The sequence below is a fragment of the Ovis canadensis genome, chromosome X, assembly GCF_042477335.2.
Source record: "Ovis canadensis isolate MfBH-ARS-UI-01 breed Bighorn chromosome X, ARS-UI_OviCan_v2, whole genome shotgun sequence".
NCBI lineage: Eukaryota > Metazoa > Chordata > Mammalia > Artiodactyla > Bovidae > Ovis > Ovis canadensis.
The window spans coordinates 144,005,480-144,033,457 of NC_091727.1; the positions used below are offsets into that span (position 1 = coordinate 144,005,480).

The 27,978-nt window shown below is 37.3% G+C and overlaps 1 protein-coding gene across 1 annotated transcript in view; it reads right to left on the bottom strand.

Moving 5' to 3' along the window:
* The window catches only part of PCDH11X (protocadherin 11 X-linked), a 965,230-nt gene that overhangs the window by 302,348 nt on the left and 634,904 nt on the right, over positions 1-27,978 (bottom strand). The window contains exon 6 of the mRNA XM_070291133.1: positions 5,648-5,846. Coding sequence (XP_070147234.1) covers positions 5,648-5,846 — 199 coding nt within the window. The remainder of the gene's footprint in view (positions 1-5,647; positions 5,847-27,978) is intronic.

Sequence of the window (27,978 nt, forward strand, 5' to 3'; positions counted from 1 at the left end):
CGAATATCTTTAGTAAGATTTTTTTCACTATTTCTTCCAAAGAAACATGGATGTTTTCTATGATCAGTTAAACTATAACATACTAGCAGACCATTAGAAATTTGGAAGTATTAATTGTTAATCTTTTCATTCTAGCTCACCCATAGTGAGAGAGTAGCAAAGCATCCTCTATTTAAGGGGAAAACACACACACACACACACACACACACACACACACACACATGTTGGCTACATGTGTATGAACTAATCAGAAATCTCTAAAGTTTAACGTGGTAGACCTTCACTAATATTTCCATGTGTCTCAGAACTCAGTCTGAATTATAATATCAAAACAATATTTTACAAAAGAATGTCATAAAGTATTTTTAAGTCTTCTCTTCATAAATTATATTTTACCTGATGCTGCTGCTGCTGCTGCTGCTAAATCGCCTCAGTCCTGTCCAACTCTGCGACCCCATAGACAGCAGCCCACCAGGCTCCCCCATCCCTGGGATTCTCTAGGCAAGAATACTGGAGTGGGTTGCCATTTCCTTCTCCAATGCATGAAAGTGAAAAGGCAAAGTGAAGTCGCTCAGTCATGTCCAACTCTTAGCGACCCCATGGACTGCAGCCTACCAGGATCCTGTCCATGGTATTTTCCAGGCAAGAGTACTGGAGTGGGGTGCCATTGCCTTCTCCTACTTGATGCTACTTGCAAATAAATATATATTCAATATATGAACATAAAGTGACAATGAAAGTGTTACTTGCTCAGTCGTGTCTGACTCTTCGTGACCACATGGACTGTAGCACAACAGGCTCCTCTGTCCATAGAATTTTCCAGCCAAGAATACTAGAGTGGTTAGTCATTTACTTCTCCAGGAGATCTTCCTGACCAAGGGATCAAACCCAGGTCTCCTGCATTGCAGGCAGATTCTCTACCATCTGAGCCACCAAGGAAACCATATGAAATAGTGAAGTGAAAGTCACTCAGTCATGTCCGACATTTTGCAACTCCATCGACTATAGAGTCTATGGAATTCTCCAGGCCAGAATACTGGATTGGGTAGCCTTTCCCTTCTTCAGAGGATCTTCCCAACCCAGGGATTGAAGCCAGGTCTCCCACATTGCAGGAAGATTTTTTTACCAGCTGAGCCACAAGGGAAGCCCTATGAACATAGGGCCATATGTAATCTAGTGTGTTTAGAATAGTCCCAAGAAGATCATACTGTCCTCAAGTCTCTTAATGCTATATCTTGACATATACAATTCTCAGCAATATAGTCATATTCTGTTGTCTATTATGGCCATGGTCTTGTAAGCCTCCATAAGATTCTTTGAAAATGAAAAGATATAATCTGTTACAGCATTCACAGTAACCCAGAAGCAACGAATAATACTTTATATAGGCTGGATTTTTCTTTGCTTATATTTTTACTAATTCGTTAACTTCAAAGAGCAGGTTCTATTTGAAATGATACACATAATTTGATGGGGTTATGATGGGAGAACAGCTCTGTGACATTGGCTGTCAGCCAAAGAAGAAAAACTTCATAGAGTGGCATTAAGCAATCCTCATACCAAAAGCTAAAGTCAGGAAATAGCAATTGTGAAATTTAAAAACTAAAAAACCTTCAAGTGGAATGAGACAGACTATTTTTATTAAACTTGTCTCCTGAAAAAGAAAGGATTGGACTGAGTCTTCTTGTTTTTTCTTTATCTTAAAAAGGGAAGTTAAGGGGGCAGTCTTAAGATGGCTGGCAAATAGGATGGGGAGACCACTTTCTCCACCACAAATTCACCAAAAGATCATTTGAATGCTGAGCAACTTCCACAAAACAACTTCTGAAAGCTGGCGGAGGATACTAGGCACCCAGAAAGGCAGCCCATGGTCTTTGAAAGGAGGTAGGACAAAATATAAAAGACGAAAAGAGAAACAAAGGAGTTAGGGATGGAGACCCATCCCGGGCAGGGAGTCATGAACGAGGAGAAGCTTCCAAACACCAGGAAACCCTCTCACCGGCGGGTCTGTGGGGGAGTTTCGGAATCTCAGAGGGCAACATAACCAGGAGGGAAAAATAACACACACACACACACACACACACACACACACACACACACACACAGAATTCGTACCTAAGGGCAACTCCCAACAGAGAAGTAGCTCAGACACTATTATTCACTATTTCAGAGCTATAGAGCTTCTTTTTGAAAGTACCTTATCATCTGTATTAGCCTAAAGAGACAATTTCGCTATGACAAATTTTATCATCAGGTATTTTTTTTTCCTTAAATCAAAACAAAACATACATGTATATGCTAAAAATCTCACTAGTATGTTGGTGGCTCAGAGGTTAAAGCGTCTGCCTCCAGTGCGGGAGACCTGGGTTCGATCCCTGGGTCGGGAAAATCCCCTGGAGAAGGAAATGGCAGTCCACTCCAGTATTCTTGCCTGGAGAATCCTGTGGACGGAGAAGCCTAGTAGGTTACAGTCCACAGGGTCACAAAGAGTCGGACACGACTGAGCCACTTCACCACCACCACCAGGCCATATTAAGATAATAGAGTTCATTTAAAGTGAAATATGCTTCTGCACTTATATTACGGTCTTTTATTTTCCAAAATGGACAACATTCTCTTAGAACATGATTTAGAGGGAAGTTTCTGTTTCATTGGTAGACTAGGTAGCTAATATGACTCATAGTAAAAATAGATTTTAAACATTAAACCATAAATATTTTCACACTTATACAAAAATTAGTGTTCATTTTTAATTATCTATACCCATTACATAGTTTATTAAAATAATAAGGAGCAAAAATATATTTGTAGTATCATTATTATTGCCTATAGCCATTGCAATTTTAAAATAAATCATAATAAAGTACTTCACTGACTTGAAATTTTTCATTGCTTCATCCTGTAGAGTAATTGTGAACAAAATATTTCATAGTCAAAATTATTATAGTGTCAATATGATCAAAGAAGAGAAATGTTTAATCCCTGGTAGAAACAAGATTTAAAAATAAAGCTCTCAAGTATGTCAGTTCATAAATTTTTACTAACACTTACACTCTTTTTTTTTTTTTAAGTATGGTTGATTTACAGTATCATATATCAGTTTCAGGTATATACTTGTACTCTACTAATAAAATCAATCCCTGCAAAGAAGTCTTCATTGAAATGTTTTTAAACAACTGCCTATTAATATGTATAATTGAGATAAATAAAGCTGTGCTTAATTTTAAATGTCTTATAAAAAATTCTAACCCGTACCAATGTGGTATGCTCCCTTAACTTCAATAATATAACATCTTAGTCTTATTCAGCTTGAAAATATTTTTCAGAGTTAAGTCCAAACTGTGGATGCTTCCTCTGAGTTTACTCTTTAATGATTGCTATACAGTTTTCTAAGAAAAGTGTTTAGTGATGTGTGTAATATGCAAAAGAATCAGTTCTATTTTATAAAAATGATGCTTATTTCATCTATATACTTTTGTTACAAGGTAGTGGTAGGTCTACAGTTAAAACAATAGTCTATGAAGTAGTAAAGAACAGCATTTGCTTAATGCAGATTTGTTACTTATGACTATATTCTTACTAGAAATTGACTCCGAGTTCATTATAGCAGAAGATACAGTCACAGCCATGTATTTCTTCCAGAAGTCATTATGTCATGTTACACATAAGTAAATGAAAGGTAGATTGGCATTGTATATTACAGAAGAATTTTTCATCCTTAGACTGAATGGTGATAAATTATTTTAAGCATAAATTTGAATATAGAGATAGATGTTTAGTACTTTCTGAATTTTGTGTCTAAAAAGTCTCTAAAATATTCATATTAAAAACATCTTTTATAGCCAGTGTCTTCTTTTGTTGGAACTTCCTTGGTGGCCCATACAGTAAAGAGTATGCCTGCAATGCAGGAGACCAGGATTTAATCCGTGGGTCTGGAAGATCCCCTTGAGAAGGAAATGGCAACCGACTCAAGTATTCTTTCCTGGAAAATTCCATGGATGGAGGAGCCTGGTGGGCTACAGTCTACTTTTGTAGTGCAAAAAAGTGTGTTATGCTGTCACTGGTTCTTAGTATGTATGTTTAGTCTTAGATTATATCCTTATGTTTAACCAATAATTTCATTTTTTTTTTTTTAGTTTAGAAAATACAGATTGAAACACAATGATGGGGAGACCATTTTGTTCTCAAAACTAGAGGTTTACTTAAATTATATATCCATACAATCCATAATGTTCAAAATTATAGGAGACAGGAAGAATAAAAGAAAAGCAGGCCCCAGCAAAGGCAGCAAAAGAGATTTATAATTATGGATAAACGATGCTGTAAGGCATGAGATGCTTGGAACAAGTCCAGAGGGAACAGTTCATAGTCTTGAAAACAAATTATGATCCTGGGGTCAGAAAACCGACACCAGACTGTTTCTCAACTGGAGTCTCAGAGTCACATGTTTTACGTATCTGGTGGAAATTCTATAGATAAAGAATATTAGTCTGAGTTACTGATTTGTTATTGATTACTGTTTCTTAGTTGCTCAGTGGTTAATGATCACTTTGTTCTTTGGTCCTGAAGACCACATGAGTTATAGCTTAACCCCCGCATATTCTTTTCTTCACGGCTGAACGTATAATAAAGCTGGCTTGGATTCAGTTTTGGCACCTTCACCTTGGCGCGGTGTTGGTCCACTGATCTTCTCTTTTCACTGAATTCTTGTGTCTTGTTTCTCATTCTTTCGCCATATCATGCTTTTGGAAACCCTGCTTGTTGAGCAGGTCTCGAAAAAAAATATCTTTCAAAATTTCTATTTAATATTTATTTATCTTATATGTTACTTGGTCTCGTTTTTCTTCTTTCTCCATCACATATATGGTATAACTTTTTGGACCTATACAGCTGTATGTATATAAAACATACTGAGGCAAATTATAATTCTTCAAATACAAGAATCTCCTGAGATATGTATAATCTTATAAAATTTTGTATTTCCCAAAATTATGAAAACATAGGGATTTTCAAGATACATGTTCAAGATAATTTAATGAACTTCATGATCTTTTTTAAGAGTTCAACATTTCTGAACTGTGCAAAATGTAGCTTTCAATGCCTTCAATCTGAAGACCAAATCTGAACATCTTTCTAAACAGTAACATGGCGTAAGGCATGTGGTTTCAATACATTATTGAAAACCTCACACCAGTTTTTCTACCTTGGAGTCAGGATCACTCATTTCTCAAAAGAATTAATTGTCTATGATTATTATCATTATTAAAAATTAAATTTAGAAAATACTTTATGTGAATTATAAAATTATTTCTGTACACAAATAAAAACAAACTGGTTGGTTTTATATATATATATATATATATATATATATATATATACAGATATATGCATAAGTAAATAGAAAATTTTATCTATGCCTAGACAATATGACTATTAGATTTCATAGCAAATTTCAAAGTAGGTATGATCACATATTTCAAAAATTATAGACGGCTGCATATATTCTTTCCACCAAAGTTTGTATTGCTAGCTTTTAAAAATGTGTTACTAACACATTTAAATTGGCCAATGTTATTATGGTTACAGTTGTTTTACTTGCAAGCACAATAAGCCTTTTAACTTCAGGACTCGGGAGGTATCAACTTACTGGATTCAGGGTCAGAGTTGCCATCCCCTTCAGTGCGGTTGTTGTTTGCAGCATGGTCAAAGTACTCCTCCTGAGGATAGCCAAGGGGCAGGGCATGGGATGTGCTGGGAAGGCTGCCTGCATCATGGTCTCCCAGTCCACCGTCACTGCTGCTTTCTTGAGAGCCTTCTGGTAGGTGAAATGTGACACGCCGCTGGGACTGAAAAGAAGACAGAAAATTACAGGGCTTCAGCTATGATCTGAATAATTCCTTAATGCATTCAATTTAGAAAATGTATTATTTTAGCTGTCTAGTGAAGTCACATTAACATTATCTTGAGTTGTGAACAATTTCAGGCTTTTGTAAACAGTTCGCTCTGTGTTCAAACCTTTTTCACCTGGCAGCAGAATTGCTTTTATTCTATTTTTAAACAGGCACATCCAATTACAGGATGAAAGTCAACTTGTTCTAAAGTTAGAGGCTGTCACCCATGTAGACACTCAAGCACATTGGAAATTTTGATCATCATTTGAACATGGATTTATCTAATTATAATTTGACAAGATTTTATTTTTTGAACAATAAGCCTGAATAAATATAACAAAATTTTATTGCTATTTCTGTAAGATTCTGTCTGGCTGAAACAGTAAATAATAATACAAATTTATTCAATCATGTAGACTTACAAATTAAAATTACAAACCATCTTTTCGAAGAGTCTTAGGGGAAATATTTTGATTTGGAATTTATTTAAATTGATTCTACACTCTAAAAATAAAAATAATTACATGGTATGGATAACAGGTGATAATTATAGAAGCAAACTCCAGGTGTCATCTCTGATGGTAAATATAGCAGAACATTAAAAACATACACATGCCAACATATAAAGATGAAGCATTTGGTTCATGACATCCAGTAGTGTGATAACTTCACCAGAGGTAGCATTGATTTTGTTTGCAGCATTGCTATATGTAGTAGTTACACTCCAAAGATACCCCTGACAATAAACCTCACCTTTTAGCAGTCAAATCCTTATGGAGTCCTCTACCACAATGCATATGGATAAGTCCTGTGTAACCAAACTTTGTAGCTTCTGCCTTGCTCTCTCAGAATACTCATTCAGGAAAATCAGCTGAATTGAAAGAAGTCTGACTAATGGGAGACTGCCATACCATGAGGAAGTTCAAGCTGCCCATGTGGAAAGAAAGGTAGCAAATACAATACCCAGAGAGACAAAGCTGCTCCAGCCACTCAAGTTCAGGTGCCAAATATATATATGAAGAATCCATTCTGGACTTTTAGTTTATGGCTTCATTTGATCCATCCAACCCAGCCATCTCCAGATATTTGAGCCACATATTTGAGATACCAGTCATTGTGAAGCAGAGATAGCAATCTCTGCTGTGTACCACCTAAATTCCTGACCTAAAAAATGTCAGGTGCAACTGGTTTTTGTTTTATACTCCAAAGATCATGGACAATTTGTTATGTAAAAATAGATTAACCAAAACATTTAATTACTAGTAGCATGAAAGATGCAATTTAGAGATAATTATTTAAGAAATTTATGCATCTCAAAGGGTACATGCAATCAGGTACTAGGAATTCCCATAAAATAATGCATATACTTTCACAAGTTCAGGCTTGATGGTCAACCATTTCTTCAGATGCTGATATTGCCATAGACTATAGGCTTATGCCCTCTCAAAAGTCATATGTTAAAAACTAATTCCCAGCATAATGGCATCTGGAAGTGGGATCTTTGCAAAGTGATTAGGTTACGAGGATGAAGCCCTCATTAATGGGATTAGTGTACTTATAACACCAGCCCTAGATACCTCCCTCTCCCCTTCTTCCATGTGATAATACAGTGAGGTAATTTTGTCAGTCCAGCAAAGCTGCATTTGACTATTCTCTAAGAAGCCATAAGCTCATTTAGTTATAGATTAAACTTCATTTAATTCCAAAAATTATTTATAGCTGTTAACATATTTCAGTTACTTCAAGTAAAATATATGTATTTATGCTCATAAACATTTTTTAAAGGCAAGACCTGGAAAAACAGGATTTTAAAAAGCTTCCAAATTTATATTGTAGACATTTATCTACAATTAGTTATTGTATATAATTGAATGTCAAAAAATAATACTTCAGTTCAGTTCAGTTGATCAGTCATGTCTGACTCTTTGCAAGCCCATGAATCGCAGCACGCCAGGCCTCCCTGTCCATCATTAACTCCCGGAGTTCACTGAGATTCACATCCATCGAGTCAGTGATGCCATCCAGCCATCTCATCTTCTGTCGTCCCCTTCTCCTCCTGCCCCCAATCTCTCCCAGCATCAAAGTCTTTTCCAATGAGTCAACTCTTTGCATGAGGTGGCCAAAGTACTGGAGTTTCAGCTTTAGCATCATTCCTTCCAAAGAAATCCCAGGGTTGATCTCCTTCAGAATGGACTGGTTGGATCTCGTTACAGTCCAAGGGACTCTCAAGAGTCTTTTCCAACACCATGGTTCAAAAGCATCAATTCTTCGGCCTTCAGCCTTCTTCGCAGTCTAACTCTCACATCCATACATGACCACAGGAAAAACCATAGCCTTGACTAGACAGACCTTAGTCGGCAAAGTAATGTCTCTGCTTTTGAATATACTATCTAGGTTGGTCATAACTTTTCTTCCAAGGAGTAAGCGTCTTTTAATTTCATGGCCGCAGTCACCATCTGCAGTGATTCTGGAGCCCAAAAAAATAAAGTCTGACACTGTTTCCACTGTTTCTCCATCTATTTCCCATGAAGTGATGGGCCCAGATGCCATGATCTTCATTTTCTGAATGTTGAGCTTTAAGCCAACTTTTTCACTCTCCTCTTTCACTTTCATCAAGAGGCTTTTTAGCTCTTCTTCACTTTCTGCCATAAGGGTGGTGTCATCTGCATATCTGTGGTTATTGATATTTCTCCTGGCAATCTTGATTCCAGCTTGTGCTTCCTCTAGCCCATCATTTCTCATGATGTACTCTGCATATAAGTTAAATAAGCCGGGTGATGATATAGAGCCTTGAAATATTTCTTTTCCTATTTGGAACCAATCTGTTGTTCCATGTCCAGTTCTAACTGTTGCTTCCTGGCCTGCATACAGATTTCTCAAGAGACAGGTCAGGTGGTCTGGTATTCTCATCTCTCTCAGAATTTTCCACAGTTTGTTGTGACCCACACAGTCAAAGGCTTTGGCATAGTCAATAATAATTAAGACATAAATTAAAAAGTCACTGTATATAAAATAAACCAGTTTAGCATGAGACGAATTTACAGCTAGCAGTGCTAGTGACAAAGAGCCCACCTCCCAATGCAGGAGATGAAAGAGACGTGGGTTCGATCTCTGGGTCAGGAACATCCCCTGGAAAAAGGTATGGCAACCCATTCCAGTGTTCTTGCCTGGAGAATCCAATGGACTGAGGAGCTTGGTGGTGATTATAGTCCATAGGGTCTCAAAGAGTCAGACACAACTGAATCAGTTAACATGAATACATCACCATAATTCATAACTGCTAAGAGATATTTCAATTTTCTATTAAGACTGAGCCATATATTTCAAGTATGTCTTATATTTCAAGTTTTTCAAAGCATTAGACCCATATAATAGAGTCTATAAGGAAAATAATTACTGCTGACAAAAGTAAATGAATCAATGGAGTATTACTCAGCCATTAAAAAGAATACATTTGAATCAGTTCTAATGAGGTAGATGAAACTGGAGCCGATTATACAGAGTGAAGTAAGCCAGAAAGAAAAACACCAATACAGTATACTAATGCATATATATGGAATTTAGAAATATGGTAACAATAACTCTGTATGCGAGACAGCAAAAGAGACACAGATGTATAAAACAGTTTTTTGGACTCTGTGGGAGAGGGAGAGGGTTGGATGATTTGAGAGAATGACTGTGAAACATGTATAATATCATATAAGAAACGAATCACCAGTCTAGGTTCGATGCAGGGTGCAGGATGCTTGGGGCTGGTGCACTGGGATGACCCAGAGGGATGGTGTGGGGTGAGGGGAGGTGGGAGGGGGTTTCAGGATTGGGAACATGCATACACCCGTGGCAGATTCATGTTGATGTGTGGCAAAACCAATACAGTATTATAAAGTAAAATAATAATAATAATAAATTTAAAAACAAAACAAACAAAAAAAGTAAATGAATCTAGAGTTTTAACACATGCTAGTTAAGCATGGAGTCATATTGTTTAGTCACTAAGTCGTGTTCAACTCTTGTGAAACCAGTACTGTAGCCCACCAGATTTCTCTGTCCATGGAATTTACCAAGCAAGAATAGGTTGCCATTTCCTTCTCCAGGAGATCTTCCTGACCCAGGGAATGAACTCAAGTCTCCTTCATTGGTAGGTGGATTATTTGCCACTGAACCACCAGGGAAGCCCATGGAGTCATATACCCTAACATAATTAAAAATGTGTCAGCTACAAATTGGCACTTCCCTGTCAACTACAAATTGGCCCTTGCCAAGAGCATTTGTCAGAAAATGAACAACCACCACAAGGGCATTTGCCATCTGCCTCTGTGGAGATTGAACCTGTGCTGCTTCAGCTGTGGACCTTCAATGTCCCGTGGGTGTAGAGTGAGACGCTCTGTGCTCCAGGGTATCTGGTGGGACAGGTCTTTAGGTAGTTAGATATTTTCAGGAATTGATTTTATGATTGGAATTCTTGTTGTTGTTGAGTCGTTCAGTCATGGCTGACTCTTTACAACCCCATGGACTGTAGCACACCAGGGTTCCCTGTCCTTCAACATGTCCTGAAGCTTTCTCAAACTCATATCCATTGAGTTGGCGATGCCATCCAACCATCTCTTCCTCTGTCATCCCTGTCTCCTCTGCCTTCAATCTTTGCCAGTATCAGGGTCTTTTCTAATGAGTTAGCTCTTCTCATCAGATGGCCAAAGTATTGGAGCTTTATCTCAGCATCAGTCCTTTCAATGAATATTCACGACTGATTTCCTTTAGAATTGGCTGATTTGATCTCTTTGCAGTCCAAGGGACTCTCAAGAGTCTCCTCCAACACCACAGTGCAAAAACATCAATTCTTCACTGCTCAGCCTTCTTAACGGTCCAACTCTCACATCCATACATGACTACTGGAGAAACCATAGTTTTGATTAGAGGGACCTTTGTCCATAATATAATATGTCTGCTTTTTATTATGCTGTCTAGGTTTGTCATAGCTTTCCTTTCAAGGAGCAAGTATCTTCTAACTTCATGGCTGCAGTCACCATCTGCAGTGATTTTGGAGCCCAAGAAGATAAAGCCTGTCACTGTTTCTATTGTTTCCACATCTATTTGCCATAAAGTAATGGGACCAAATGCCACGATCTTCATTTGTTGAATGTTGAGGTTTAAGCCAGCTTTTTCATTCTCCTCTTTCACCTTCATCAAGAGGATCTTTAGTTCCTCTTCACTTTCTACCATAAAGATGGTGCCATCTGCATATCTGAGGTTATTGATATTTCTCCCAGCAATCTTGATTCCAGCTTGTGCTTTGTCAAGCCCACCAGTTCTTATGATATACTCGGCATACAAGTTAAATAAGCAGAGTCACAAGATACAACCTTGACGTAGCTTTGAACCAGTAGGTTGTTCCATGTCCGGTTCTAAGTGTTGCTTCTTGACCTGCATACAGGTTTCACAGTAGGCAGGTAAGGTGGTCTGATTTCCCCATCACTGTAAGAATTTTCCACAGTTTGTTGTGATCCACATTTCGAGGTCAAGAAGCAACATATGCAGATCAAGAAGCAACAGTTAGAACTGAACATGGAATAACAGATTGATTCCAAATCGGGAAAGGACTACATCAATGCTGCATATTGTCACCCTGCTTGTTTAACTTATATGCAGAGGACATCATGTGAAATGCCAGGCTGGATGAAGCACTATCTGGAATCAAGATTGCTGGGAGAAATATCAACAACCTCAGATATGCAGATGATACCACTCTTATGGCAGAAAGTGAAGAGGAACTAAAGAGCCTCTTGATGAATGTGAAGGAGGAGAATGAAAAAGCTGGCTTTAATCTCAACATTCAACAAATAAAATTCATGGCATCTGGTCCCATCACTTCATGGCAAATAGATACGGAAACAATGGAAACAGTGACAGACTATTTTGGGGGGCTCCAAAATCACTGCAGATGGTGACTGCAGCCATGAAATAAAAAGATGCTCACTCCTTGGAAGAAAAGCTATGACAAACCTAGACAGCATATTAAAAAGCAGAGACATTACTTTGCCAACAAAGGTCCATCTAGTCAAAGCTATGGTTTTTCCAGTAGTCATGTATGGATGTGAGGGTTAGACTATAAAAAAAACTGAGCACTGAAGAATTGATGCTTTTTGCACTGTGGTGTTGGAGAAGACTCTTGAGAGTTCCTTGGCCTGCAAGGAGATCCAATCAGTCAATCCTAAAGGAAATCAGTCCTGATATTAATTGGAAGGTCTGATGCTGAAGCTGAAACTCCAATATTTTGGCAACTTGATGTGAATAACTGACTCACTAAAAAAAACCCTGATGCTGGGAAAGATTGAAGGCAGGAGGAGAAGGGGATGACAGAGGATAAGATTATTGGATGGCATCACTGACTCAATGGACATGAGGTTGAGTATGCTCCAGGAGTTGGTGATGGACAGGGAAGCCTGGGGTGCTGCAGTCCATGGGGTCTCAAAGAGTCAGACATGACTGAATGACAGAACTCCAACTCCAACATAGTAAAAAGATTTAGAGTAGTCAATGAAGCAGAAGTAGTTTTTGTGTTTTTTCCCCCCAATCCTTGTATCTCTTCAGATCTAAAAATATCAGTAAATCCCTTCATGATGACATCAGCTCCTGGTGACTGCAGAAAAGCTTTTGTAAAGTAAGTGCTTGATTTCACTGAACCTCCCCTTCACCAAAATATTATATATTGACCTTCTCCCACTACCCCTTTGGAGCAGTCTCTCAGAGCTGTGAGGTGCTGTCTCCTGGGCTTCAGTACTCATTTGACCCAAATAAAACTTAATTCATAGTTCTCAGATTATGCGTCATCTTTTAGTCAAAATTGCCAGTGAATAGAAGATAAATTTCTATCAAATGATAAAAGTAGAGTCTATATATTACCTCCTGATGTAAGAGAAATATAATTTTGTTTTCTCTTATCTACACACACACACACACACACACACACACAAACAATTTAAGTCAAAAAGATACCTCATCCTATGACACCTATAACTAGTAACAACTAAAATCCCTCACAAAGGAATGCTCTAGAGTGAATCTGTAATTACCCGTGTCACATATTGATCTCTAATGCTCTTTATGCTCATAAATTGAATCCCTCTAAGGCTACAGTCCATAGGGTAGCAACGAGTCAGACACAACTGAACATCTGAGGACTGGAAAGGTAAATATAGGGGACTAAATGGGTTGGTATGGACTCCCTTTAGTGGATGCAACTGTTTTTTGCCCCTTCTTGAATGCTTATAAAATGCAAACAGTAGCATCCTGAAATGCAGTTTTATATGTGACATTATTACACATACACCTTTGATATTTCAAAGAATTATGTAAATAAACTCCCTTGTCTATATTAATTTTAACAAATATTGGAATGCCTCAAGTGGAGACCAAGGTATGTTGTTTTGGTCATTAATGGTGCCATGTTATTTTAAAAATAGTATGAAGTTCAAAAGCATATTAAGGATTTGATTTTTTTCTCTCAGTTCACAAAGTTTACAGTCTAAAACATTTTTTTTTACTTATTTCTATAATCTGTAGAAAGCATTCAAATAGCTTCGATTAAATGTGTTAGTCTATTTCTTTATTTAGTGAATTCACAAGAGGCTTTTTATTGGCACATGTGTGATTAAGTTGTCCATCTTTGTATTAAATTTTCATGAAATATTTCCTTAAATGAAATTGTTAGAATTTAACTTTTAAGGAATTGTTTTCAAAAAGCTTCTGAAAATTTAGCTTTTAATGGGAAAAGAACAGTTACCTACTTTTTTTTCTAGGGTTACTTTAATGATTTCTACTTAAGCTTGCATTTTGCAATTTGTGACACTTCTAGATAGAACTGAACATAAAATAATTATATAAATTTAGGACTTCCTTGTAGCTCAAATGGTAAAGAATCTACCTCTGATGCAGCAGGCCAAGGTTCGATCCCTGGGTCAGGAAGATCCTCTGGGAAGGGAATGGCAATCCACTCCAATATTCTTGCTTGGAGAATTCCATGGACAGAGAAGCCTGGTGGGCTACAGTTCATGGGGTCGCAAAGAGTCGGACATGACTGAGTGACTAACACACACGAACAGCAATTTATGAACCCTTTATAGTAAATTGTGGGAACTGGATTTAGCTCATTTGCCCTTTACTTTTTAATGGATGTATCCTTAATCTCTGACGGCACTTTTCTACTTAGATTTGTAATATAGATGTGTTTAAAATACAGAAGCATTTTTTCTTATTCAATGTATTTAGAAATATTAACTATTTCATGAAAATCATCCCTTAGGTCTGTCAAAGAAAAGAATAAATAATTCCCCTTTTTCAAGTGTTGACAATGATTGCTATGCAATATAAAAGAGCTATTACATTAATGACCATGTCATAATTTGTCTCTCTGCCACCCTTCTAGGAAGCTGTGGCATTCAAATTAAAACAATCTATTGACTGCAATCATGAATTTATGGGATGGAAATAAATCTTGCATTATTCATGAATAAATGTCTGTAATGAAAGGCTAATTATTTTTCTGCCAGTAAGAGAAAAATCCAGAGTGACTCTCCATCTAATTTATAATCTACATGCCTTGATTTTAGCTCTAATCGATCAAAATTCCAGAATGTATGAAATAATACTGGTGTCACCTAGGTGAATCATTTACAGGCAAACTATCAAATTCCCAACATTCTTGTGCCCATTATACTTCACGAAGGCATAATTCCATATCAAACATCAGGTGAACATTGTTACAACTCTATAACATGATGTAAATGGCATTTTAGGAAAGTTAATCTGGCAGCAGAGAGACTGCATACAGATAGGCCACCTTGTGACTCTATCATGTTCTAGAGGGCTCATTAGAATTACCTGTCAAAGTTTTCAAACTAATCATGCAACCTTTCATTCCCCCTGACTCCAATTGTAATATACCATGACCCACTCTACCTTAGATTTACTGCCATCACCAGAACTCTGATTAGAAAGGGTAATCATAGATAAGGTTATTATTTTTTAAGGATTACCATATGTAGGGGTGCTTTTGATTCACTTATAAAACATTCCTGATATCAAACTATTTAACATATTTTAAGCTTGTGAGTTCCCATATTCTATAATATTCAACAGCTTAATTCTGGATATCAGAGGTTGTCTGCATTTTCCCATGGGTCCTGTCTCTTTGCAAAAGAATTTATAATTATTCAATACATTATAAATTTAAATGTGAAAATGTTTTAGTTAGAAATTCAACTTGGAATTTTCATTAACATTACATGGTCAGCACACATATCCCACTTGTAGCTCATAATTCTCAGTGTGAAAACCCCCAGAAGACGTTATTTATAGTAGACCCTTACAATTTGACCCTATAATTGTAGTCATAAACCTCCTACTTTTCCAACTCAAGTTGTCTTGCAGGATAGATCAGTTCATCTGATTGTATTTACACTGTTCCATTTCATAAAATTTGAAATATCTGTCTCACTTCTCATTTTCTTTTTCATATTGTTTTCCTGAAATTATTACAAGACTTTTTTTTTAATACCATAACTTATTACTAGCATATAAAGAAAGTTCATGATCTTCTCCAGAATCAGATCTTCTCTTAGCTCCATTTTGTCATGAATTTTTTATGACATTTTCTTTTTTTTAATTTATTTTACTTATTTAATTTTTTGGCGAATTGGTCAGACATTTATCTGATGGTTAGAAGAAATCATGAGGGCATCTGTCCTTGAGTCATGATTCATTTCAGCTCAATCAAAATGGAAATAATCCATTTGTAGATAGGCACCATGAAAAACTGTTAAATTGGCAATTGGCAGAGTTTTGCGAGTTTAAATTTACAAATGTTTCATAAACTACAATTGTGTGACTAACAATGAAAATATCAGTGGAACACAACTGAAACCTAACATGCTTTGAAACTGTCATGTGTATAAAAATTAAGACCAGATATTAAAGTTGAAATCTGATCACTGCAATGGTGTGCAATATCTCTAATTTATTTTTGGTGCTAACCTCATGTAGATTTAGCAACGTACACTTAAATATATAAATCATTATAGGACATTCATTATCCAAAACCTGGTTTCTGGTAACCTCAAACTATTCAAAAACCAGTCATGCCAGGAAATAAGAAAGAAAACAAAAAGCATGTGCTAAAACATTTATCACTAAGTTACTGCTCAGAATCATATTTACTTTACTCTGTTTTCATATTTAACTTTAACATCTTTGATTATTTGATTCCTCAGCTCAGAATGTAATAGAATTCTTGGTAGTTGCCAGAAATAAAAATATTGACAAAAGGAGAAATTCCCAACAATTACTATATCTGTCTTCTGTACATATACAGAATAAGTGTGATTCATGTACATGACAAACCTTCCAGTGTTCTAAATATAGCTAAGCATCATGTACTAACATTCCTATTCCAAGCTAAATTCTCCAACTTAGTTTGATATCTATGCTGCTGCTAAGTCACTTCAGTCGTGTCCGACTCTGTGCGACCCCATAGATGGCAGCCCACCAGGCTCCCCCGTCCCTGGGATTCTCCAGGCAAGAACACTGGGGTGGGTTGCCATTTCCTTCTCCAATGCATGAAAGTGAAAAGGCAAAGTGAAGTCGCTCAGTCGTGTCCGACTCTTAGCAATCCCATGGACTGCAGCCTACCAGGCTCCTCCGTCCATGGTATTTTCCAGGCAAGAGTACTGGAGTGGGGTGCCATTTCCTTCTCCATTGATATCTGTAGAGAAGCAGAATTTATCTCCTTGGCAAACTGATTATTTTCAGCTGATCATTTTCTAAGAAACAGCAGACATGGGAAAAACTCTGAAAACCAAGTAGCAGTTACCCTTTTATAGGAAATATTTACATTTGTATGGAAAACATCCATTTGTAAGGGTATCTCCCTCCTGCACCTGGAAAAGAAAGAGAACTAAAATCTTTAGAAACTCTTACTAATGCAGGGTTCAAAGACTGAATGAAATGGGAACACAAGACCACCTTACTTCCCTCCAAGAAACCTGTATGCAGGTCAAGAAGCAAGAGCTGGAGAATCAGACACAGAACAACGGACTGGTTCAAAATTGGAAAAGGGAAAAAAATTGGGAAGGGAGTATATCAGGTTGTATATTGTCACCTTGCTTATTTAACTTACATGCAGAGAGTATCATTCGAAATGCCAGGCTGGATGAAGCACAAGCTGGAATCAAGATTGCCAGGAGAAATATCAATAACCTCAGATAAGCAGATGATACAACTTTAATGGCAGAAAGCAAAGAGGAACTAAAAGAGCCTCTTGATGAGAGTAAAAGAGAAGAGTGAAAAAGCTGGCTTACACCTCAGCATTAAAAATCAAAGGTCATGGCATTTGGTTTCATCACTTCATGAAAAATAGATGAGGAAAAAGTAGAAACAGTGACAGATTTAATTTTCTTGGGCTCCAAAATCAATGTGGATGGTGACTTAGCCGTGAAATTAAAAGACACTCACTCATTGGAAGAAAAACTCTGACAAATCTAGACAGCATATTAAAAAGCAGAGACATCACTTTACTGACAAAGGTCCATATAGGCAAAGCTATATTTAGAAATTTTCTTTTCTAAATCTCTTTTTACAAATTTTGTGATGCCATGATTTTATGAAGAAATCACATCTAACTTTTTTCCCAATGGCTTAATACTAACAGCAACAAAACCTATTATAATTACAAGATGGTCATTGATAATTTATTTTGATAGCCCTTTGGAAAATAGTGCTGCTGCTGCTGCTGCTGCTGCTGCTAAGTCACTTCAGTCGTGTCCGACTCTGTGCGACCCCATAGATGGCAGCTCACAAGGCTCCCCTGTCCCTGGGATTCTCCAGGCAAGAATGCTAGAGTGGGTTGCCATTTACTTCTCCAACATGAAAGTGAAAAGTGAAAGTGAAGTCTCTCAGTCGTGTACAACTCTTAGAGACTCCGTGAACTGCAGCCTACCAGTTTCCTCCATCCATGGGATTTTCCAGGCAAAAGTACTGGAGTAGTTTGCCATTAAATATGGATAAATAAGATCTGAATCACTGTGTATACATAGTGATATGAAGTATCATTGTAAACATCCCATTTAATTAAATTCCAAAAGCATTCGTTAAATGTCAACAATGTACTAGATGCTGTGCTAAGTACAAGGGACAGAAACATGAATAAAACATAGTTTTTAATCATCAAAGCTTTGTAGAAGTCCACACTTCATGGTGAAGTTGCTCAGACACAGTTATTATACATGAAAAAAACTCATGTCCAGATGATAAATCATTGAACTTTCTCTTATGCTCAAATAAACCTGAAAAATGCTAATTTTCCCAGAAAATTATTCTTCAAAAAGTTAAATGAATTATCAAATAGGAAAGATAATGTAACATGAATTTTGCACACCTAATAGACTTTTCTTAAAGTGGAAGAAAAAAGAATTTCTCACTTATACTCTAAAATATTAGTTAGTTCAGTTCAGTTCAGTTTAGTCTCTCAGTCGTGTCCCACTCTTCGCGACCCCATGAATCGCAACACGCCAGACCTCCCTGTCCATCACCAAATCCCAGAGTTCACTCAGACTCACGTCCATCGAGTCAGTGATGCCATCCAGCCATCTCAGCCTCTGTCACCCCCTTCTCCTCCTGCCCCCAATCCCTCCCAGCATCAGAGGCATTTCCAATGAGTGAACTCAAGGTGGCCAAAGTACTGGAGTTTCAGCTTTAGCATCATTTCTTCCAAAGAAATTCCAGGGCTGATCTCCTTCAGAATGGACTGGTTGGATCTCCTTGCAGTCCAAGGGACTCTCAAGAGTCTTCTCCAACACCACAGTTCAAAAGCATCAATTCTTCAGTGCTCAGCCTTCTTCACAGTCCAACACTCAGATCCATACATGACCACAGGAAAAACCATAGCCTTGACTAGACGGACCTTAGTCAGCAAAGTAATGTCTCTGCTTTGGAATATGCTAGGTTGAATATCTAGGTTGGTCATAACTTTTCTTCCAAGGAATAAGCGTCTTTTAATTTCATGGCTGCAGTCACCATGTGCAGTGATTTTGGAGCCCCTAAAAATAAAGTCTGAAACTGTTTCCCCTGTTTCCCCATCTATTTCCCATGAAGTGATGGGACCGGATGCCGTGATCTTCATTTTCTGAATGTTGAGCTTTAGGCCAACTTTTTCACTCTCCTCTTTCACTTTCATCAAGAGGCCTTTTAGTTCCTCTTCACTTTCTGCCATAAGGGTGATGTCATCTGCATATCTGAGGTTATTGATATTTCTCCCGGCTATCTTGATTCCAGCTTGTGCTTCTTCCAGCCCAGTGTTTCTCATGATGTACTCTGCATGTAAGTTAAATAAGCAGGGTGACAATATACAGCCTTGACGTACTCCTTTTCCTATATAGAACCAGTCTGTTGTTCCATGTCCAGTTCTAACTGTTGCTTCCTGACCTGCATATAGGTTTCTCAAGAAGCAGGTCAGGTGGTCTTTGATTTCATCTCTTTCAGAAGTTTCCACAGTTTATTATGATCCACACAGTCAAAGGCTTTGGCATAGTCAATAAAGCAGAAATAGATGTTTTTATGGAGCTTTCTTGCTTTTTCCATGATCCAGCTGATGTTGGCAGTTTGATCTCCGGTTCCTCTGTCTTTCCTAAAACCAGCTTGAACATCAGGGAGTTCACGGGTCATGTATTGCTGAAGCCTGGCTTGGAGAATTTTGAGCATTACTTTCCCAACCTGTGAGATAAGTGCAATTGTCTGGTAGTTTGAGCATTCTTTTGCATTGCCTTTCTTTGGGATTGGAATGAAAACTGACCTTTTCCAGTCCTATGGCCACTGCTGAGTTTTCCACATTTGCTGGCATATTGAGTGCAGCACTTTCACAGCATCCTCTTTCAGGATTTGAAATAGCTCAACTGGAACTCCATCACCTCCATTAACTTTGTTCATAGTGATGCTTTCTAAGGCCCACTTGACTTCACATTCCAGGATGTCTGGCTCTAGGTGAGTGATCACACCATCGTGATTATCTTGGTCATGAAGATCTTTTTTGTACAGTTCTTCAATGTATTCTTGCCACCTCTTCTTAATATCTTCTGCTTCTGTTAGGTCCATACCATTTCTTTCCTTTATTGAGCCAATCTTTGCATGAAATGTGGTATTAGTATTAGTTAATGTCTTTCTAATTGTTAAAATGTTAGAATTAAATATCTAGACATAGTGAATGCTCTCTGGGAGAAAAGGGATAAACAATCTTTGGACAAAAGAGAAAGATTAAGATAAATATCCTGTGCTATGGAAATCTGATGCAGTAAATCTCAGGGTTTGTTTGGAGTAGGGAAAATGGATAATATGACTTAGAAATAAATTGATTGGTAATAATATTCAGAAATCTAGAATTTGGTACATGTATTTTTTAATATAAATTTATTTATTTTAATTGGAGGTTAATTACTTTACAATATTGTATTGGTTAACAATTGAATTTATTTTATTTTTAAAATTTATCCAATAAAAAGAGTGAAGAAAATGTACAGTCTGTTGAGGAAGAAATTGTTAGGCAGTCAGTGTAGGACTCTGAGACCTCAGTATTGTTTTCAATAAAGATCTAGCCCCATCAACCTAAAACTATACCCTTTATCCCAAATTCCTGGAATGTGTCCTTTGTCTGATAAACTATCAGTGTTCAAATCCAGGAAAGGGCAGCAATTAGCTTCTTTTTCATATGCCTGAGGGAAATACAATTGGTGAACATTAATCTTTAGCCCAAACATTTGGTCTATTTAAAAATGACCAGGGTATGTGAAAAATTGTGGGGACTTAATGCGAGGATCAAGAGAAGCCATAAAATATTGTTAAACACTGTAACCTTTAGACTGGTTAAAAATAATTAAGGACAGGATCCAACCAAAAATTTACAGATCAATACTAGTAAGGATATAAACTGCTGTAAGTCCCACCATTTGGGGAACTCTCTACCCCCTCTCGGAGAAGGCAATGGCACCCCACTGCACTACTCTTGCTTGGAAAATCCCATGGACTGAGGAGCCTGGTAGGCTGCAGTCCATGGCGTCTCTAAGAGTTGGACACGACTGAGCAACTTCACTTTCACTTTTCACTTTCATGCATTGGAGAAGCAAATGGCAACCCACTCCAGTGTTATTGCTTGGAGAATCCCAGGGGTGGGGGAACCTGGTGGGCTGCCATCTCTGGGGTCGCACAGAGTCAGACATGACTGAAGCAACTTAGCAGCAGCAGCAGCAGCAGCTACCCTCTCTCAGCGTCTATGCTGAGAGCTTTGTATTTTTCTTTCCTCTAAATTAAATCCCATTTGCTTACTACCATAAGTATTTGCATGTTCGTGAAATCCATTCTTCGGATCTCCAAACAAGAACTCATATTCTCATTTCCTGTGATACATTTCCAAATAAAAATATGCAAATATAAAATTGAGGCTTTGAAAATCCAATCGATGCAATAAATTTTCACATATTGAGGTATGGGGAACATATTCTGGCTTATTCATAACTTGAATTTTATGCTAACTAAAACTGCCTTCTTGTGGCCTATTGTGAGTACATGACACATCTGCTTTAATCTTTAAAGAAAAGAATGCATTTAAAAATCATTATATGAATAAATTCAAACTGAGTCCCCCTCGCTATAGTAGAATGAAGTTTGTGTGATTTAAATCAATATTTCTCTATACTTGGTCTAGGAATAGTGGTGGTAGTAGTGCTGGTGGTGAGTGACAAGATCATATAAATATTCCGAATCAATCTAAAGTGTCATGGTCTAGAAATGTGCCTTTTTACTTGAACCCTTCATGACTCTTTTGTTCACTAAATTTTGAGTGTCACTGGCTATGGATAAATTATTAAAAGATATTATTTTCAGCCAGTTGAAAAAAATATAAAGGAGAAAATGTCCCACATTTATATGTGATTACAGTTTTTAAATTTATATCATAACTAAATATTCATTAACTAGATGAATCAAAACAGTTATTGAATACTTAAACTTTATTTTGGTCACGTTGAAAATGTATAATATAAATATAAATAAGAAACATAAGTCCATACAAGAAACATAAGTCCATACAAGCTAGAAGAATCAGAAGTCCATATAGTTGTATCTAGTTCCCCCAATAATCTAGTCTCTTAAGATTAATTCAAATATCTCCTAGTGTATCTCACTTCTAAAGTAGTTGTGCCCTCTGAAACTTATGACTTCATGACATAGACACAAGATGCGCATTAGGGTAAAATGAAGAACAAATCTAGATGTAATGTGCTTCTATTATATTAACAATAAGTGTAAATCATGATACCAGTAAGGTTCTACACCATTTCAAGAGTAGTTTCTTTTTTTAAAATATATATTTATTTTAATTGGAGGCTAATTACTTTATAATATTGTATTGGTTTTGCCATACATCAACATGAATCCTCCACCGGTGTACACGTCTTCCCCATCCTGAACCCCCCTCCCACTTCCCTCCCCATACCATCCCTCTGGGTCATCCCAGTGCACCAGGCCCTAGCATCCTTCTTCAAAACCCTTTCTATACTTATAAACTGTATATTGATTATTTATATTGAAAGTTTAACAGGATAGATAAATATTACCTTGGTAAAGCTGCTAGCAGGTAGAATTTATTTTTATAAATAAATGCAAGCAGCAACTGCTTCACCAAAAGGAAAAAAGTTTTATTTCAATGCACATACACACATACATATGCACACATCATTAGGATTTGTATGTTTTATATAGATTTTTTTAGATTATCTTGCATCATAATAGAAACTAATGAAAATCCATTATCAAGTAACTGTTTGATTAATACTATGAAACATGGTTTCTTTTAAAAGATTATCATGTTGAGAATTAAATTGAGATTCATGTTAATGTATGGCAGAAATCAGCAAAATGTTGTGAAGCAAGTATCTTGATACAATTTTTTTTTAAATTCCCTTAACTATCCTAAACATATGTTCATAACATTCCTAAGATTTCAGAACACCAAAACAAAATCCAATAAACATTTGGGGTCCATACTTTTTCTTAAAGATTCTTAATTATCCATGGCCTTAACTATTAGTAATAATTGAATTTTACTCAGCCATTTAAAAAAATACATTTGAATCAGTTCTAATGAGGTGGATGAAACTGGAGCCTATTATACAGAGTGAAGTAAGCCAGAAAGAAAAACACCAATACAGTATACTAACACATATATATGGAATTTAGAAAGGTGATAATGATAACCCTGTATGTGAGAGAGCAAAAGAGACACAGATGTATAGAACAGTCTTTTGATCTCTGTAGGAGAGGGAGCGGGTGGGATGATTTGGGAGAATGACATTGAAACATGTAGAATATCATACAAGAAACGAATCGCCAGTTCAGGTTCGATGCAGCATACCGGATGCTTGGGGCTGGTGCATTGGGATCACCCAGAGGGATGGTACAGGGAGGGAGGTGTGAGTGGGTTTCAGGATGGGGAACACGTGTACACCCGTGGTGGATTCATGTTGACCCCTCGTCCAAGGTAAGGAGCAGCGGATGTGCCTTGCTGGAGCAGCTGTGAAGAGATACCCCATGCCCAAGGTAAGAGAAACCCAAGTAAGATGATAGGTGTTGCAAGAGGGCATCAGAGGGCAGACACACTGAAAGCATACTCACAGAAAACTAGTCAATCTAATCACACTAGGACCACAGCCTTGTCTAACTCAATGAAACCAAGCCATGCCTGCAGGGCAACCAAAGACGAGTGGGTCATGGTGGAGAGGTCTGACAGAATGTGGTCCACTGGAGAAGGGAATGGCAAACCACTTCAGTATTCTTGCCTTGAGAACCCCATGAACTGTATGAAAAGGCAAAATGATAGGATACTGAAAGAGGAACTCCCCAGGTCAGTAGGTGCCCAATATGCTACTGGAGATAAGTGGAGAAATAACCCCAGAAAGAATGAAGGGATGGAGCCAAAGCAAAAACAATACCCAGCTGTGGATGTGACTGGTGATAGAAGCAAGATCCAATGCTGTAAAAAGCAATATTGCATAAGAACCTGGAATGTCAGGTCCATGAATCAAGGCAAATTGGAAGTGGTCAAACAAGAGATGGCAAGGGTGAACGTCGATATTCTAGGAATCAGGGAACTAACATGGACTGGAATGGGTGAATTTAACTCAGATAACCATTATATCTACTACTGCAGGGAGGAATCCCTCAGAAGAAATGGAGTGGCCATCATGGTCAACAAAAGAGTCCGAACTGCAGTACTTGGATGCAATCTCAAAAACGAAAGAATGATCTCTGTTCATCTCCAAGGCAAACCATTCAATATCACAGTTATCCAACTCTATGCCCCAACCAGTAACGCTGAAGAAACTGAAGTTGAATGGTTCTATGAAGACCTACAAGACCTTTTAGAACTAACACCCAAAAAAGATGTCCTTTTCATTGTATGGGACTGGAATGCAAAAGTAGGAAGTCAAGAAACACCTGGAGTAACAGACAAATTTGGCCTTGTAATGTGGAATGAAGTAGGGCAAAGACTAATAGAGTTTTTCCAAGAAAATGCACTGGTCATAGCAAACACCCTCTTCCAACAATACAAGAGAAGACTCTACACATGGACATCACCAGATGGTCAACACTGAAATCATACTGATTATATTATTTGCAGCCAAAGATGGAGAAGCTCTATACAGTCAACAAAAACAAGACCAGGAGCTGACTGTGGCTCAGATCATGAACTACTTATTATGAAATTCAGACTCAAATTGAAGAAAGTAGGGAAAACCACTACACCATTCAGGTATGACCTCAATCAAATCCCTTATGATTATACAGTGGAAGTGAGAAATAGATTTAAGGGCCTAGATAAGGTTCGTGACATTGTACAGGAGAAAGGGATCAAGAACATCTCCATGGAAAAGAAATGAAAAAAAGCAAAATGGCTGTCTGGGGAGGTGTTACAAATAGCTGTGAAAAGAAGAGAGGTGAAAAGCAAAGGAGGAAACGAAAGATATAAGTATCTGAAAGCAGAGTTCCAAAGAATAGCAAGGAGAGATAAGAAAGCCTACTTCAGCTATCAATGCAAAGAAATAGAGGAAAACAACAGAATGGAAAGACTAGCGATCTCTTCAAGAAAATTAGAGATACCAAGGGAAAATTTCATGCAAAAATGGGCTCGATAAAGGACATAAATGGTCTGACCTAACAGAAGCAGAAGATATTAAGAAGAGGTGGCAAGAATACACAGAGGAAGTGTACAAAAAGTATCTTCATGACCCAGATAATCATGATGATGTGATCACTAATCTAGAGCCAGACATCTTGGAATGTGAAGTCAAGTGGGCCTTAGAAAGCATCACTACGAACAAAGCTAGTGGAGGTGATGGAATTCCAGTTGAGCTGTTTCAAATCCTGAAAGATGATGCTGTGAAAGTGCTGCACTCAATATGCCAGCAAATTTGGAAAACTCTGCACTGGCCACAGGACTGGAAAAGGTCAGTTTTCCTTCCAATCCCAAAGAAGGGCAATGCCAAAGAATGCTCAAACTACCACACAACTGCACTCATCTCACATGCTAGTAAAGTAATGCTCAAAATTCTCCAAGCCAGGCTTCAGCAATACGTGAACTGTGAACTCCCAGATGGTCAAGCTGGTTTTAGAAAAGGCAGAGGAACCAGAGATCAAATTGCCAATATCCGCTGGATCATGGAAAAAGCAAGAGAGTTCCAGAAAAACATCTACTTCTGCTTTATAGACTATGCCAAAGCCTTTGACTGTGTGGATCACAATAAACTGTGGAAAATTCTGAAAGAAATGGGAATACCAGACCACCTGTCCTGCCTGTTGAGTAATCTGTATGCAGGTCAGGAAGCAACAGTTAGAACTGGACATGGAACAATAGACTGGTAACAAATAGGAAAAGGAGTACGTCAAGGCTGTATATTGCCACCCTGCTTATTTAACTTATATGCAGAGTACATCATGAGAAACACTGGACTGGAAGGAACACAAGCTGGAATCAAGATTGCCGGGAGAAATATCAATAACCTCAGATAAGCAGATGACACCATCCTTATGGCAGAAAATGAAGAGGAACTAAAAAGCCTCTTGATGAAAGTGAAAGAGGACAGTGAAAAAGTTGGCCTAAAGCTCAACATTCAGAAAATGAAGATCACGGCATCCGGTCCCATCACTTCATGGGAAATAGATGGAGAAACAGTAGAAAAATGTCAGACTTTATTTCTTAGGGCTCCAAAATCACTGCAGATGGTGACTGCAGCCATGAAATTCAAAGACGCTTACTCCTTGGAAGAAAAGTTATGATCAACCTAGATAGTATATTCCAAAGCAGAGACATTACTTTGCTGACCAAGGTCCGTCTAGTCAAGGCTATGGTTTTTCCTTTGGTCATGTATGGATGGGAGAGTTGGACTGTGAAGAAAGCTGAGCGCCGAAGAATTGATGCTTTTGAACTGTGGTGTTGGAGAAGACTCTTGAGAGTCCCTTGGACTGCAAGGAGATCCAACCAGTCCATTCTGCAGGAAATCAACCCTGGCATTTCTTTGGAAGGAATGATGCTAAAGCTGAAGCTCCAGTACTTTGACCCCCTCATGCGAAGAGTTGACTCATTGGAAAAGACTCTGATTTTGGGAGGGATTGAGGGCAGGAGGAGAAGGGGACGACCGAGGATGAGATGGCTGGATGGCATCACTGACTCGATGGACGTGAGTCTGAGTGAACTCCGGGAGATGGTGACAGACAGGGAGGCCTGGCGTGCTGTGATTAATGGGGTCGCAAAGCGTCGGACACGACTGAACACCTGAACTGAACTGAATGGCAAAACCAATACAATATTGTAAAGTATAATAATAATAAATGATAAATGGTTAAAAATAATTGAATTATGGTTAAAAAATAATTGAATTTTACCTAGCAAATACATATTTGAAAAAAGTTTCCTGCAAATGTGATAGTAAAACAAATTATAAAATGGTCATATAATCAACCTAATTCATATTTTCTCTTTAACCACAATATATCAGCTAAAATAATTTAACATGCTATTTTTAATAATACCATCTGCTTGTTCTAAATTACCACTGCTCTCTCATTCTCATACGATACTGACTGAAAATAGGAAATCATCTGATATTAGAGAATTTTTTCTTTTTAAATTTGTGATTCGAGAGAAAAAGAGAGGGAATCTGGACCATAATGAGATATGTACTACAGTAATATGAAAGAGCTGAGTGAGAAAATATGTACAGAATATTTTAAATATAAATTGAAGTAAGTTTACAACTATCATATTTTAACTTAAAATTGCTTCCATGATTTAAGTAAATGGAATAGAAATCTCCTGAGTTTCACTGCATTTACAAGCCATTTCTTATGCAGTATCATAAGAAAAATCAGGCTGTTCTCAGTTCTATCCATGATTAAAACCAAAATTTTCCTTACATGTTTTGTCATTCTCCAGCTTTATTCAAACTGAGTCACTTTTATGCACAGCATTAATTAATACATAGTAATTCAATTATAATTTAATAATATTTTTAATTATAAAAAATTTGAAATTAAAATTACATTTAAATTTTCAAAAAATTTTAATAAAAGTTTTGTAAAACCACCTTATCAATATTAAGTATTAAAATTAGTTAATTCCAATATATTGTCATTAATGCACATATATAGCATTTTAAGGAAATACAGCTTCAATGATTACAATAAAGAATAATCTGGAAACACACTGGGATTTAAGTTTAAATGGAAAACAATGTATTAGGAAAGATTTGCATGCATTACATTATCAGAATTATGTTCTAAAATTAATGGAATACACATTTATTAATATCTAATAATAATATTTCATCATCACATCCATAATAATTGCTAGTATATTTACATGTTCCTCTCCTCCAACTAGACTTTAAACTTCTTGATGGTAAGAATAGTTTATAATGTATAGATATCAGTGCAGGATGATTAGTGACTTTTAGAAATAAACGGATACCACTGCCTTCACATTGGAAAGGAAAAC